Source organism: Rhinoraja longicauda, chromosome 2 (assembly GCF_053455715.1).
Source record: "Rhinoraja longicauda isolate Sanriku21f chromosome 2, sRhiLon1.1, whole genome shotgun sequence".
Lineage (NCBI taxonomy): Eukaryota > Metazoa > Chordata > Chondrichthyes > Rajiformes > Arhynchobatidae > Rhinoraja > Rhinoraja longicauda.
In genome coordinates this window covers 91493331-91510647 of record NC_135954.1, presented here as the reverse complement: position 1 = coordinate 91510647, position 17317 = coordinate 91493331, and the positions used below count along the sequence as shown (strand labels likewise).

General features: G+C 45.2%; 1 protein-coding gene across 6 annotated transcripts in view; it reads right to left on the bottom strand.

Moving 5' to 3' along the window:
• zbtb47b (zinc finger and BTB domain containing 47b) overlaps positions 1 to 17317 on the bottom strand; it is a 165102-nt gene that overhangs the window by 69642 nt on the left and 78143 nt on the right. For all 6 annotated transcript variants that reach the window (XM_078423896.1, XM_078423891.1, XM_078423862.1 and 3 more), the window contains exon 2: positions 6690 to 8072. In XM_078423896.1, the coding sequence (XP_078280022.1) occupies positions 6690 to 7991 (1302 nt within the window). In that variant the 5' untranslated portion in view covers positions 7992 to 8072. The remainder of the gene's footprint in view (positions 1 to 6689; positions 8073 to 17317) is intronic.

Below are 17317 nucleotides of genomic sequence, written 5' to 3'. Positions count from 1 at the left end.
AGCACAGCTCAAACAGCATCCTAAAGTTTGCTGACGACACGACCATCTTGGGCCTCATCACAGACAACAATGAGACGGCCAACAGAGAGGAGGTAAAGGCACTAAACAGCCGGTGCCAGGAAAATAACCTCTCTCTCAATATCAGCAAAACTAAAGAGATGATCATGGACTACAGGAGACAGCGGGGGAGTGGACACCTCCCCATCCACATTGGTGATGCTGAGGTTGAAAGGGTCAGCAGTTTTAAGGTCCTCGGTGTGCACATCACTGAGGACCTTTCCTGGACACTGCACACGGACACAATAACAAAGAAGGCCCACCAGCGGCTCTTTTTCCTGAGAAGACTGAGGAAGTTTGGCATGAACGCCAGCATCCTCACAAACTTCTACAGATGCACCATCGAGAGCCTGCTGACGGGCTGCATTACAGTCTAGTACGGGAACTGTTCTGCCCACAGCCACAAATCACTACAGAGAGTGGTGAAGACGGCACAGCACATCACTGGCAACTGTCTCCCGGCCATTCAGGACATTTTCTACCGGCGGTGCCTGCGGAAGGCACGCAGCATCATCAAGGACCACAGCCACCCAGCACGCAGGCTGTTCTCCTTGTTACCGTCAGGCAGACGATACAGGATTATGGCTGCGCGTACCACCAGACTTAAGAACAGTTTCTACCATCAGGCCATCGGGCTTCTGAACTCATAAACACATTTCAAATCATATATGTTGATTATTTTTAATATTGTCTTTTTACCTATTTTTAATATTGTCTTTTTACCTATTTTTAATATTGTCTTTTTACCTATTTTTAATATTGTCTTTTTACCTTACTAATATCATTTTTAATCTAATTTATCCTTGGAATATTACTGCTGAGGTGACCCGTTGTCTTGTCAAATACATTTCATTGTACCATTGACCCTGTGCCAACCTACATATAACAAATAAAATGTATTATTATGATTTAGTTTAGAGGCACAGCATGGAAACAGATGCTTCGGCCCACCGAGTCCACATCGACTATCGATCATTAGTTCTCTTCACTCTCTTCACAAAAGGGAGTAATTAACAAAGGCCAATTAACCTACAAACCTGCATGTCTTTGGAACGTGGGAGGAAACTGGAGCACCTGGAGGAAACCCACACAGGCGCAGGGGGAGCGTGCAGACTTCATACAGATAGCACCCAAGGTGAGGATCAAATCCGGGTCTCTGGCACAGTGAGGCAGTGGCTCTACCACTGGGACAATTGTTAGAGATGAAAAGCAGCCCAAAGTCCTCAGTGCAACCAAGACAGTTCAAAGTTCACAGTTTAATTAGGGTTTTGCAATAATAACAAACTATTCAAGGAATAAATTCTCACTTTATTTTTTTCACATTTTCTAATGTCACAGGGAGGCAGCCATTTGGCCTGTCGAGTCCATGGAAGCTCTCAATCCCATTCTGGCATTTATTTTCCTGTAACCTATTCTCTCTCACATGCCTATCAACTCAACCCTGATTCTGCCAGTCACCAACAGTGGGGATGACCTGCCTACCAGTAACAGTAAACCAATTAGGCTACCAGCAACCATGAGGCCAAACGCAAATTGGAGGAACAGCACCTCATATTTTGCTTGGGCAGCTTACAACCCAGCAATATGAATATTGATTTCTCGAACTTTATGTAACCCTTGCATTCCTACTCTCTCCGCCCCTCCCCATCCTAGTCATCGTACTAGTTTCACTGTCGTCCTGTTGAGTTTAACTGTCTGTATAACTCGTTATCACCTACGCCACAGCCAGAATTGGACCATTGTGGGCTCCACCTTTCTTTTTGCATATCTTTCATTAATTTGTTCTATGTACCTTTTATATCTCTCGTTACCCTTTCCCCGACTCTCAGTCTATAGAAGGGGCTCTATCTGAAACGATACCTATTCCTTTCCTCCAGAGATGCTGCCTGACCCGCTGAGGTACTATAGCACTTTGGGAAAGGGCGAAAAGGAACCAGAGCACCTGTTGGAAATTCACACCGGGAGAACTTGCAAACTCCACACACAGAGCATGCCACAAAAAAAAAAAAGTGCTGGAGGAAGTTGCTGGTGGCACAGTGGTGCAGTGGTAGAGTTGCTACCTTACAGCACCAGAGACCAGGGTTTGATCCTGACCATGGGTATTGTCTGTACGGAATTTGTACGTTCTCTCTGTGACGCGAGTTTTCACCGGGTGCTCTGGTTTCCTCCCAAATTTCGAAGACATGTAAGTCGGTAGGTTAACTGGCTTCTGTAAAAATAGTCTCTAGTGCGTAGGATAGAACTAGTGGTTGGGACAGACCCAGTGGGCCAAAGGGCCTGTTTCCGTCTCTAAATTAAATTAAACTCCATGGGTTAAAGAGCAACGACTGGAAACATAGACTATCCCCTTGCCTTTACAGATGGGTCTTGACATGCTAAGTTCCTCCAGCTGTTTGCTCTGGATTCCAGCATCTGTAATCTCCTGTGTCTGCAGGACAGAAGCCAAGTTGTTAGGGCTCTGAGGGATAGCGCTACCTGCTGAGCCACTCTTATTATTATTATTTCACTAACACTGGAATGTTTAATGATGCCACGCCAAATTAGAAAAAGCTGAGCAAAAGCTAAATGCTTGAGGAACTCAGCCAGCATCTGTGGAGGGAAATGGAAAGACAATGTTGCAGGTCGGGATCCTTCTTCAGACATAAGAAGGGTCCAGACCAGAAATATCATCTGTCCATTTCCCTGCACAGATGCTGAATTCCTCCAGCAGTGTGTTTTTGCTCAAAATTCCAGTACATGCGGTCTCTTGTGTCTCCAGATTTAAAAGAAACTGGCTCAGGCTCACATTGTTCAATGCAGCAACTATTTGGAAATGGAAACACAAAATATGGAAGATGGCTAATGGAATGCAATGCAAGTTTTTGGGTCGGCACACAGACAAACTGCTGCAAAGTTTCCAGAAGCTCCCAGCTCTGTAGGGAGTGAGCCAGCCGTCGGTCGGCAGACCTTGGCCTGCAGGGAGAGTGCCGACGAGGTGGCCCGTGCTTGTCCCACGTGGCTGAATGCAATACCTGGCAGATCGCTGCCTAAAGAGGTGCAGAGCCACCCCCTGCTCATCCCCTGAAGACCAGAGACCAGGAGGACGGAGCAGGTGATGACAACAGATGAGGGGCAAGGCCGGAAGGAGAGAGAACTGGGGTCTGACTTACCGCGCCCTCAAGGTTGGCTGCAGGAGGCTCCCCTGGGGTACAAAGGTGGATGGGTGAGGAGAGGGACGTTGTATCCAAGGGAGGTGGTAACTGGAGGCCGGCAGCAGCCAGAGGCTTGCCTGCATCGAGCACCACTCATAAGAACCAGAATGTAGACTATTTTCAAATGGGGAGAGAATCCAGAAATTGGAGGTGCAAAGGGACTTGGGAATGCTGGTGCAGGTTTCCCAAAAAGTTAATCTGCAAGTCAAATCGGTAGTAAAGAAAGTAAACTCAATGCCAGCACTTATTTCAAGAGGGCTTGTATACAAAAACATGGATGTAATGTTGAGGCTCTATAAGGCGCTGGTACGGCCACATTTGGAATATTGTGAGCAATTTTGAGCACCATATCTGAGGAAGGATGTGCTGGCTCTGGAGAGGGTTCAGAGGAGGTTCACAAGAATGATCCCGGGAATGAGTAGATTATGATGAGCATTTGTCGGCACTGGGCCTGTACTCGCTGGAGTTTAGAAGAATGAGGAGGGGACCTAATTGAAACATACAGAATAGTAAAAGGCTTGGATAGAGTGGATGTGGAGAGGATGTTTCCACTAGTGGGAAAGTCTAGGACTAGAGGTCATAGCCTCAGAATTAAAGGACATTATTTTATGAAGGAGATGAGGAGAAATTTCTTTAGAGAGAGGGTGGTGAATCTGTGGAATTCTTTGCCACAAAAGGCTGTGGAGGCCAAGTCAGTGGATATTTTTAAGGCAGAGATAGATAGATTCTTGATTAGTACAGGTGTCAGAGGTGATGGGGAGAAAGCAGGAGAATGGGGTAGGAGGGAGCGATAGATCAGCCATGATTGAATGGCGGAGTAGACGATGGGCCAAATGGCCTAATTTTACTCCTATTCCATATGACCGCAGACTCGATTTTGAAAATGGTGCAAAAACAGAGCGCCATGCGGGATCAGGAGACTATTTCTGTACACTTTGCAAATCAAGGACATGCTTGGGTATGGGAATACTGCACTGGACTGTATGTAAGAAAATAATTTCACTGTGCACTTGCACATGTGACAATAAAGCACCATTGAACCATTAAACATGACACAAACCTAGGCAGTTCCTTCTTACAGCAATAGTACACCCTCCACAGTCCACTCAAAACAATACAATATGTCTTTATTGTCATTGTACAACGAGATTGGGAATGCGACTTCCATTCGATGCAATAAATTAATTAGCTAATCAACAGAAATTTAGACAACACAGAGAAACAAAATTAGAAACAGTTAAATCAGTATAGAGTGCAAATAGGTCTGTGCCGGGTCGATGTGCGACGTGACCATCCGAAGGTGACAGTTCATGGGGGGCCTCAGCAGGACCGGTTCAGAGCAGCTATAGCTCTGGGGATGAAGCTGTTCCTAAGTCTGGAGGTGCGGGCGTCGAAGGCCTTGTAACGTCTGCCGGATGGTAGAAGTTCGAACAGACTGTTGCAGGGGTGTGAGGAGTCTTTATGAATGCTGGTGGCTTTCCTGAGGCATCGTGTATTGTAAATGCCCTCCAAGGCTGGTAGCTGTGTTCTCTGCCAACCCCTCAATAGAAATTAAGAATCTTTAGACTTTACTTTAGAGTTTAGATATGCAGCGTGGAAACAGGCCCTTTGGCCCGAGTCCACGCAGATCAGTGATCACTAGCCTATACACTAGGGACAAATTACAATTTTACAGGAGCCAATTAACCTACAAACCTACATGTCTTCGGAATGTGGGAGGAAACCGGAGCACCCAGAGGAAACCCATGCAATCACAGGGAGAACGTGCAAACTCCACACAGACAGCAACCTTGGTCAGGATCGAACCCGGGTCTCGTGCTCTGTAAAGCAGCAACATACTGCTGGTCTTCTGTGCCGCCCAGAATCTCTCTCTCTCTCTCTCTCTCTCTCTCTCTCTCTCTCTCTCCCTCCTAGAAGGCTGTAAAGAAAGGATCCATTGACATTTACAAAACTGAGATTGATTTCCACACAGATATCAGTGGACCTGGAACCAAGGTAGGTCATGTGATTTCACATATAATCCGATGTATGAACAAGGTAACATGTTACAGGAAGAAAAAAAAGCATGGAGAATTTCAACACCATCAATAATAAATTCCTCTTGAGACACAAGGAGCTGCAGATGCTGGAATCTTGCGCAAAACACAATGTGCGGGAGGAACTCAGTGGGTCAGGCAGCATCCACTGCGTTACTCCAGCACTTTGTGTCTCCCTTCACAATAAAGTCCCATTCTTGTGCTGGCCTCCATCTTGTACCATAACCTCCTACACTCTTCTCAATCTCAAAATTAGAGCATTCAGTGGTCAGTTGAAGTATTAATGTCTATTGTCATTGACATTTTGTTCCACGATTACCAGTTTCATAAGATCTTGATGAAATTACAGGGTTACAAATAAAGAAATATTACACTTTTTGGATACCGCGAACAAACAAAATTTTAACAAAATCATCAAAGCAGTTAGCACTTCCAAGGGACATAATAGCAATATGAAGATGAAGGAACAAGGAATTGCAGTTGCTGGTTTACAACAAAAAGTGCTGGAGTAACACAGCGGATCAGGCAGCATCTGTCCATCTGTGGAGGACATGGACAGGTGACGCTTCAGGTCGGGAACTTTTTCAGACTCGGTTTTGGGGTGGCACAGTGGTGCGGTGGTAGAGTTGCTGCCTTACAGCGCCAGAGACCTGGGTTCGATCCTGACTATGGGTGCTGTTTGTACAGCGTTTGTACGTTCGCTCTGTGACCACATGGGTTTTCTCCGGGTGCTCCAGTTTCCTCCCACACTCCAAAGATGTACAGGTTTGTGGTTTAATTAGCTTTTGTACATTGTAAATTGTCCCTAATGTGTTGGATAGTGCTAATGTAAGGGGTGCTCGCTGGGTCAGCGTGGACTCAGAGGGCCGAAGGACCTGTTTCCAGACTGCATCTCTAAGTCTTAAAGACCCAAAACGTCACCTATCCGTGTCCTCCACAGACATTGCCTGACCTGCTGAGTTACTCAAGCACTTTGTTATGTGTTTTTGTTCAAAACAACATGAAGATATCAGCATAGAACACTAATGGCAGCCAGCACAAATAAAAAGTGCAAATTCAGCTGCCAATTTCTTTGAGCGGTAAAATAAGACCCAAAGTCTTGAGTCTGAGGAAGGGTCCCGAACCGAAAGATTACCTGTCCATGTTCGCCAGAGATGCTGTCTGACCCGTGGAGTTCCTCCAGCATTTTGTGTCTTTTTTTGTAAACCAGTGTCTGCAGTTCCTTGCATCTCCTTATAGCAATATATTACCCTCCTGCACATGAGAGACGAGATTCCCGAATCAAGCACCATATTGGTCTCAGAAGTGTAAAGTGCAATAAACAGATGAGTTAATTTTCAAGCAGGGTGATGTGGCATTATTCAGTGACTGCGAGAGATTTCAACAATGAAAATCAGTGACATACCTGAATACTTTTCTCACAGTCAGTCTGGTGGTGCAGTGATAGTTCACTCTCCAGTACAAATCTCTTGCCACACTTGTCACAGATCTGCATTCGGCTGTGTGTGACATTCATGTGCTTATCTAGGTACCAACGGTTATTGAAGACCCGAGGGCATTTTTTGCAGGGGTAGTTCTGCTTGTCCTCAATTTTCACCTTCTGATTCGTGCTATCGGAGTCCTTCTTTCGCTTCCTGCCTCGAGTGGCCACTTCTTGCTTGGGCCGTCTCCGCGACCTGCTGGAGGCCGCAGGAGGCGGCTCCTTGGAGGCAGTCGAAACTCTTGCTGTCCTCCTGGTAGTTTGGCCGCTCTCAGTCTTGACCTCAGTAGTTGCGGGATTATTGTCGTCGTCGTTCCCGTCTTCTTCGCTCTCCTCCGCGTCCTCATCTTCCTCGCTAATGTCCTCCTCGTCTTCCTCCTCGTCCCCAACGTCGGCATCTTCGTCCTCGTCTTCCTCATCTTCTTCCTCCTCCTCCTCCTCTTCCTCGTCCTCCTCCTCGTCTTCGTCCTCCTCCTCAGGGCACCTCCCCAGCACGGCCGTTGTCTCCAAAGGCGAGGACATGCCTTCCGTGCCCTTGGAGACGTTCAGGGTCTGGTTGTTGAGGTTGACCTCGACGATGATCTGCTCGCGGTTGTATGAGCTGCGGCTGTCCGAGTCCGAGTCCAGATCGCCGTCGCCCTCCACCTTGCACACCGCCTGGCTGTCGTTCTCCTCCTTGTAATACTGCTGCTGCTTCTGCTGTAGCTGCGAGTGCTGCTTCCCAGTGTTGTCCTCCACCCGCACCGAGTAGGGATTGTTGCCCTCCCTGGCATAGATCTTGGGATGAGAGTCCACCTCCTGCTTGATCTCGCGGTAGAACTGAGAGCCGAGAGGATTGCCGTGGCTCTCCTGCTTTGACATGTCGCTCACCACCGTCGTCAGGTTCAAGGACCGGCTGTCTATCAACTCTTGACAGGACGTGGCAATGTCATTCATCTGCAGGACGGCGGCGGCATTCAGAACATCCTGCACGTTGCAGGCATTTACCAGCAGCTTGGACGTGTAGATGAAGTTCAGGATCTGCTGGAACCCTTGCGAGGTCAGCGCCTCCAGCGAGAGCTCGACGCGCTGAAGCTGCTTGTTTTGCGTGAAGAGGGAGTGAAAGAACTGGCTGTAGGCCGCGAGCACCCCTTTGTGGGCGGGGAACGTGTTCTTCTGCCGCACCAGGACAATGTCAACGTCGCACAGGTCTGGCTGGAATAGGCGCTGCTCGTTCAGTCTGTCCATCAAACAAGTAAAGTGCAGAGCAACATCTTCCACCAGAGAATACTCAGTGGAAGGGTAGTCAGTGGTCTTTTCAACTATCAGCTGAAAGAAAAATGAAAACAAAATTCAGGTTTAAACGCACAAGATTGTGTGCACTTGGAAAGAAGCTTCTTTTAAGAACATCTGAAACCAACGAAAAAATTAGCCATTCTTTTCTAAACCAAGAACTATTTTAGTTACCGAACGAGATATGGCATGGAAACAAATTTAGTTTAGTTTTTTTTAAGGTTTAGTTTATACATAGATACATAGACAATAGGTGCAGGAGTAGGCCATTCGGCCCTTTGAGCCAGCACCGCCATTCAATATGATCATTCATTCATTCATTTCATTCATCGACAATCAGTACCCCGTTCCTGCCTTCTCCCCATATCCCTTGATTCCGCTAGCCCCAAGAGCTCTATCTAACTCTCTTTTGAATGCATCCAGTGAATCGGCCTCCACTGCCTTCTGAGGCAGAGAATTCCACAGATTCACAACTCCCTGCGTGAAAAAGTTTTTCCTCATCTCAGTTCTAAATGGCCTACCCCTTATTCTTAAACTGTGGCCCCTGTTTATTGTCACGTGTACCGAGGTACAGTGAAAAGTTTCTGTTGCGTGTTATCCAGTCAGCGGAAAGATGATTACAATCAAGCCATCCACAGCGCATAGATATGGGATAAAGGGAATAGCGTTTAGTGCAAGATTATTAAGTCCTATAAAGTCCAATTAAAGACAGTTTGAGGGTCTCCAATGAAGTAGATACTCGCTCATGACCGTTCTCTATTTTTTGATAGAAAGGTTCAGTTGCCTAATAACAGCCGGGAAGAAACTGTCCCTGAATCTGGAGGTGTGCATTTCCAACCTTCTCTACCTCCTGCCTGATGGGAGAGGGGAGAAGAGTCCTTGATTATACTGGTGGCGTTGCTGAGGCAACATGAACTATAAACTCACGGTGATTGTTGATCGCCCAGTCGCACACTAGGTCTATGTTACCCCAGTTTCGTATCCACTCCCTGCACACTAGGAACAAGTTACAGAGGTTAAATTAACCTTCAAACCCGCACGTCTTTGGGATGTGGGTCAGGCAACATCTCTGGAGAACATGGATAGGTGACGTTTAGGGTCAGGTCCCTTCTTCATACTCGCTTTTCAGATTGGGACCCTGCTTCAGTTTCGTTTAGCAATACAGCATCGAAACAGGCCATTAGGCCCACTGAGCCCAGGCCGACCATCGCTCACTCGTTCATACTAGTTCAATGCTATCCCACTTTCTCTTCCATTCCCGACGCACAGACCAATTGACCTACAAACCACATATCTGTGGGATGTAGGAGGAAACCGGAGCACCCAGAGGAAACCTGTGCTATCACAGGGAGAAAGTGCAAGCTCCACATACAGAAAGCACCCGAAGTCAGGATCAAACCCAGGTGTCTGGCCTGTTGGGCAGTAGCTCTACCAACTGTGCCACCATGCACAATCAGAACATAAATCCATTTTGTACAGCTGGTTAGTGCTGAAATAATTACTTTAAATTAAAGATCTGATTCGAACTTTGTCTTCTCGCTCCCTTCTTCCCAACCATGCTACACCCCTTCTCCTGAACCTTGCTGACGTTCAGTTCTCTGGCCATTGATGTCCCAATATGGCTCCATCACATTGGACGTTTCATATGGTTCAGTATTCGTGCAGAGGTCCAACTTTGCTCACTGTGGCTAGATCTTACTATGGACTGGAGGAGCAGAAAATTAAACCAATAAGAGAGTGTGACTTTTTGGCCTATACTACATGACTGTGTACTACTAACTCCTTCAATTATTACACCATCCCGATTCTTTACAATAGGATCCTTCTTCTCCCCTCTCCCATCAGGCAAAAGGTACAGAAGATTGAAAACACACACCTCCAGAATCAGGGACAGTTTCTTCCCAGCCGTTATCAGGCAACTGAACTATCCTATCACCAACTAGAGAGCGGTCCTGACTTACCATCTATCTCATTGGAGACCCTTGGAGTATCTTTAATCGGACTTTACTTTGCACTAAACATTATTTCCTTTATTCTGTACACCACGGAAGGCTTGATTGCAATCATGTATAGTCTTTCTGCTGACTGGATACCATGCAACAAAAGCACTTTTCACAGTACCTCTGTACACGTGACAATAAACTAAACTAGGTATGAATTTAAAACTGAGAAAAACCTAGAAGGAGCCTGATGGTTTTACTGGTCCATTTTGTACAGCTGGTTAGTGCTGAAATAATTACTTTAAATTAAAGATCTGATTCGATCTGATAAAAAGAAAAAAAAATCACCAAATGGCAAAATCTAACTCAAGAAGATAATCACCTCTGAAAATCAAAAATTTTAAAACAAAGTTGATTTGTTTAAATCGGTCTAAAATCTCTCAGGGGGAAATCAAAGTCAGTAGTAAATGAATGTCCAAGATACTGGGTCCTGTGCTGCTATAATACTGAAAAAACAGGTCTGATATCTCCCACATGACAACCCAGCTGCCGAAAATAAAGAGCTCAGCACAAGTCAAAACATCTTCCGCTGCCTGTCTTCATACCTTTAGCAATGCAGATAATTTTAAACTGGGCTTGAAAGCCCTTTGCTCAGCAAATTCTGATATCTCCCTCCCACATCCACCCGACAGAAACTCCCACTAATCGAGAGTAATTACCAGGTTTTAGTTTAGTTTAGAGATACAGCATGGAAACAGGCCCTTTGGCCCAGAACCCACGACAATCATCAATTGCCCGTTTACACTCGTTCCATGTTATCACACTTTCTCATCCACTCCCTAAGCACTCGGGACAATTTACAGCAGCCAATTAACCTGCAAACCCGCACATCTTTGGGAGATGGGAAGAAACCAGAGCACCCGGAGGAACCCCAGGTGTTCACAGGGAGAACGTGCGAACTCCGCACAGACAGCACCAGAGGTCAGGATCGAACCCGGACCTCCGGCAAATAGTTGAAACGAAAACTTCAGAACTATTAAGGTATAACTCCCTCACCTGCCATTCACATTAACCCTTTAGCAGTTCAGTTCAACACAACCTTTCATCAAGTGAAGCAGCAGCCACAGATTACTGTATAGCTGATGGCTCTCAGCTTTGCAGCAGTTCAGGAGGAAACATGACACGCCACGATGCATGGCTGCTAATGCTCTATTTATTATCTGTAACGATGCATTTTTATGCCACGTTATGACACTCACTTTCAACGAAGCCCGTGTTTCACACAGACTAACAAATTAAATAGCTGAATGTTTATTCCAATACTGGGAGAACAAAAGTGGCTTAAACAAAAAGAAATCTGTTAACATTTCTTTAAAAAATTGCTTATAAACATCAGAAATTCCAGCCAATGCACTTGAGAATACAATACTACTGCAATGTGGGGAATGGTTCAAAGGTGCTTTATCGTCACATGCACTGAGGTATAGTGAAATTATTTTTTGTATACTTCAGTAAACGTATTCCTCTACATAAGCACATTTTAGATACATACAAATGTATAGGAATAGTTCGCTGAGACAGTATACAAGAGTCACCAGGTTTTGCACTGGATACATAGGCCCAGATATAAAGAATGCATGTGTAGGAAGGGACAGCAGATGCTGTTTCAAAGTCCAAAAATTGATAATCAACCTGAAATCAGTCTGAAGAAAGGTTCTGACCCGAAAAGTCATTTATTCATGTTCCTCCGGGATGTTGTCTAACCCAGAGTTACTCCAGCATTTTGTGTCCACCTTTAATGTGATAATCAAACTGAACACAGCAAGTTGGCAATAACCATGCGATAGGACCAGGCAGCCAAGGAGGCTTTACCTATTGTACTTCAGTTTGGCCTGATTGCATTTATGTATAGTATTATCATATTTGATTAGCTAGCATTCAAAATAAGCTTTTCATTGTACCTTGTTACATTTAGTTTTCAAATTTTGGAGAGACGGCGTAGAAATAGGCCCATTGAGTACAGGCCGATCAGCAATCACCCAACACTAGTTCTATCCTACACACTAGGGACAATTTGTAGAAGCCAATTAACCTACAAACCTGTCTTTGGAAAGTGGAAGAACCCAGAGCACTTGGAGAAAACCCACAGGGTTACAGGGAGAAAATACAAACTCCACACAGACAGCACCCGAGCTAAGATTGAACCCAGGTCTCTGGCGCTGTAAGGCAGCAACTCTACCGCTGAGCCACTGTGCCGCCCCAATGTGACAAAAATAAACCGAAACCAGATGGTGGTGAACTGAGGAGTAACTACTGGTTGGGGCAGTGGGGAGAATTACCACACAGTTCAATAATAAACAATCATACAGCATTATTTTGAATGGCCACCTCAGGGAACAGGATAGGACCTGGATTCTTACAGTTGAAAGATGTCAGCTCGGACAGTGCAGAAGTGTTGACCGAAACGTACAGCACTTGGACAAGTCACTGACTATGCAAAGAAAAAGCACTTTATTTTTCTGTACCTGTGGTATCAACTTTCACAGGCAATATGTACTACCATTGGCAACAGAACATTCTGTGAACTATATAAAAATTATTGTTATCATACACCTTAGAAAGCATGTTTCAAGCCAAGAAACACATTAATAAAAAACAGGAGCTAATACAACAGAAAAACCCGCATAAGGGAACGTTAGCATTTGCATTTTAAAAATCAATAAACCATTAGTAGGCCCGGATATAAAGAATGCATGTGTAGGAAGGAACAGCAGATGCTGTCTTATACCGAAGATAGACAAAATGTTGGAGTAACTCAGCAGGTCAGGAACATCTCTGGAGAAAAGAAATAGGTGATGTTTCGGGTCAGGACCCTTTCTTAGTTCAGTTAGCGATACAGCATGGAAGCAGGTTCTTTGGCCCACCGAGTCCAATGACCCTTCAGGGGGGAGCTTAATAATGCATAATGAATGCATATTAGTCTCCAGAACATTAGCTAATATGCACCCTGCAATCTGAACACAGAGTTACTGATAGTGTAGAATCTATGAATGATAAATCAATCACTGCCAGCGATCATTCTACATATAATGAGCACAAATGAGCCAAAATTGGGAGGCCCATTCGTTCTCAGGCCACACCAGGGCAACCTTTCTGGAGTCTCCATGGTCAGAAGGGGCAGGTAGACAGGTGGTTCTGCTGGCCGACTGACAGAAGGTTCGCTCCTAATATGGTAATCTTTAAGAGTTTTAAATTAGGCAACCTCAGCAGCCTAGGCATATATGATGGTTCTAACTCTGCGGAAGTCCATACAGATGAACTTTTTCAAAGTTAACTTTAGACTTTAATCACACAGCATGGAAACGTGCCCTTTGGCCCACCGAGTTCTGCCGACCAGCAATCACCCCGCACACTAACACTATCCCATACACTAGGGACAATTTACAATTTTACCAAAGCCAATTAATTATCTTACAAGCCTGTACGTCTTTGGAATGCGGGAGGAACCGGAGCACCCGGAGAAATCCCACGCGGTCACAGGTAGAATGTACAAACTCCATATAGACAGCACCCATAGTCTTGATTGAACCCGGGTCTATGGCGATGTAAGGCAGCAACTCTACCGCTGCGCCACTGTGTTGCCCTAACATGCCAGTAATGAGAACAGGAAAATAGTGGTAAGTAGGAACTGCAGATGCTGGTTTACAAATAAAGGACACAAAGTGCTGGAGTAACTCAGCAGGTCAAGACCGCATCGCCGGTGAACATAGATAGGTGGCGCTTCAGGTCAGGGCCCTTCTTCAGACTGAAGAAGGGTCCCAACCCGAAACGTCACCTATCCATGTTCTCCAGAGATGCTGCCTGACCCACTTAGTTATTCCAGCATTTTGTGCCCTTTTAGGAAAATAGTAGAACAATGCATCTGTGCAGGGGGAAATTGCATTAATGTTTAATCAATCCAAATCATTGATATAGATGACAAACAGTAATAGGCCCAGCACCGAACCCTGAGGCACACCACTAGTCACATGCCTCGAGTCCGAGAAGCAACCTTCCACCATCACCCTCTGTTTCCGTCCATGAAGCCAATTTTCTATCCATTCAGCTAACTTTCCATGGATCCCATGTGATCTAACCTTCCAGAGCTCTATCTACCATGTGGAACCTTGTCGAATGTTTGGTGAACTCCATATATTCAACATTTACAGCCTTGCCCTCATCAATCGTTTTGGTCACATCTTCAAAAAACTCAGATTCGTGAGACACAACCTCCCACATACAAAACCATGCTGACTCTCCCTAATCAACCCTTGTCTGTCTAAATGCTTGTATATCCTATCCCTAATACTCTCTAGTAACTTTCCAAATACAGATATTAAGCTCACTGGCCTATAGTTTCCAGCCTTTTCCCTGCAGCCCTTCTTGAATGGAGGCACAATATTTGCCACCCTCAAGTCTTCCGGCACCTCGCCTGTGTTTAATGACGACTCTTAAATTTCACCCAGGGCTTCCGCAATTTCCTCTCTAGCTTCCCACTGTGTCTTTGGATATATCTGATCAGGCCTGGGACATTTGTCTACTGTTATACATGTCAGGTCCTTCAGCACCTCTTCAACCACAATATTGAAAAGAAGCACCCAATTTAAGGCAACACAAATGCAGCACCAAGAGCATACAGCAACCTCAGAGGTAGTCTTTTGATCCAGACTTAAACTATTGTATGTTTTAGTTCTCAGTTGTAACTAAATGATCCAATGGCACTTCTAAAGAGCAAAATAAATTAGCTCCCCTAATATTCTGTACATTATCACTCTGTACAGTATCAAATTATATTGCCTGGTACTTGTATTTATCAACACTTTGTGAGTGAATTAGTAGCAGCATTTCCCAACATGACAGCAATGTGTCTCCTGTTTGTAATTAGCTGTGAAGCACGAAAGAGAGAAAGGGACGGTATGTGGAGGCTAGAACATTGGGTATTTTTAACACAGAGATTGATGGGTTCTTGATTAGTCAGGGCATCAAATGTTACGGGGGAAAGGGGGTTGAGAGGAAAAATAGATGAGCCATGATCGAAATAAGTGAAGCAAACACAATGGACCGAACAGCCTAACTCTTCTCTTCTGTCTTATGGAATAAACATGAAAAAGCTAGAGAACAAGTACGAGAGAGGGAGAAAATGACACATGCAAATTCAATAGATCATAGATCATTAGGAGCAGAATTAGAACATTCAGCACCGTGTCTACTCCACCATTCGATCAAGGCTGATCTATTTTTCCCTCTCAACCCCAGTCTCCTGCCTTCTCCCCATAACCGTTGAGTTCTACCAGAATATAGTCAAATGGATGTCTTTGGCTCATCATCCATTCAAGTCACACAATGTGAAACTTGCATTCATTCTTGTCACTTCCAAAGTACATTGAACGACCTCCCACTTCCGCCAGTTGCCCAACGAGCTGGTGCCACGTGACATAATTCTGGTTGCAGAAGCAGAGAGTGCGGGCAGCATGAAGGCAGAGTGGTTACCGAGCCTGTTCCCGGTGCACCGTGTGTGGGCTTGGCGGCTCCCGGGTCTGTGAATTTGCACGTTTAATCCCCTCCCCCCAACGCCGTGTTACTTGACTCCCAGCCTTGGGTTAAACTTTATCCACTCAGTTATAGCTGACTATCGGCAATAACCGACACCATCCTCTCCCCACACCCCTGGTTCGTTGTTGCGAGGATCCGCTGTCATGCTGTGAAAACGGAGAGGATGAGACGGAGCTTCTTCCCACAGGCCATCAGGACTGTCAACTTTTATAACCCCAGAGACTAAATTTTTGTCGACACTTTTTGTGCTATGTTTAGTAACTTATTAACTTTATTTATATGCTGTAACTGTAATTCTTTTTGTGCACAACCCGCAGGCATTGCCACTTTCATTTCACTGCACATCGAGTATGTGTATGTGACAAATAAATTTGACTTGACTCGACTACTATATTCCAATTCTCTCCCATCTGGGCATCAGTTCATCACACTTTGCAAACTTTGCTGGACATAAAAATTCCATTAACCGTGCTCCCACCCAGATCTGGTCTTCCACCAACTTCTGGTCTGTAAATGGCTCAATGATACATTCTCGTTCAATTCTCTTCATCCACCACATTCCACACCCAGGCGAACATTCCGCCAATTTCAGTCTCTCACGTTCCCACTCGGATGTGTATCTCGCCGCTTCTATTCCTTTGGCAGCAAAGGATGCACTCTCTCTCCCCTTCTCCTCCAACTCCACCCCACGTCCAGTTCAATCTGCTTGCAACTACTAAAAGTGTATTCAGCGATCTGCAATTTTTAAAATAACCACAAGATGTTGGAGTAACCCAGTGGGTCAGGCAGCATCTCTGGAGAAAAAGAATAGATGACATTTCGGGTCGGAACACTTCAGACTCGCATCTAAAGAAAGGTTCTGACTCAAAATGTCACCTTTTCCTTTTCTCTAGAGATGCTGCCTGACCTGCTGAGTTCCTTCAGCATCTTGTGTCTATCTTCGGTATAAACCATCAACTGCAGTTCCTTCCTACATTGCAATTTTTTAAGCTTTGTTATCCATTTCTGCCAGAGCCTGCTTTTCAAGTGGTTGGAGAGCTTTCTATATTGAAGCTACTAGCTTTAAATTTGTTGTACTAATTTGTAACATCTTACAAAAGAAAAAACAATAAAACACTCCCATGCCAACCATAGCAGCTTATTACCTTAGCTCTGTGCGTTGCTTCATAAAACATAGAACAGAACAGCATAGGAACCGGAGGGGACATTTTTTCACACAAAGGGCGGTGGATGTATGGAACGAGATGCCGGCGGAGATAGTTGAGGCAGGTAGTATCCCAACGTTTAAGAAATATTGGTCAGGTATATGGATAGGTTTAGAGGGATATGGACCAATCGCAGGCAGGTGGGACAAATTTGAGGAAGGATATTCTTGCAATTGAGGGCGTGCAGCGCAAGTTCACTAGGTTAATTCCCAGAATGGCGGGACTGTCGTATGTTGAAAGACTGGAGCGACTGGGCTTGTATACTCTGGAATTTAGAAGGATGTGATAGGATCTTATTGAAACATATAAGATTATTAAGGGATTGGACACATTAGAGGCAGGAAACATGTTCCCAATGTTGGGGGAGTCCAGAACCAAGGGCCACAGTTCACGAATAAGGGGTAGGCCATTTAGAACGGAGATGAGGAACAACATTTTCAGTCAGAGAGTTGTAAATCTGTGGAATTCTCTGCCTCAGAAGGCAGTGGAGACCAATTCTATGGATGCTTTCAAGAGAGAGCTAGAGCTCTTAATGATAGCGGAG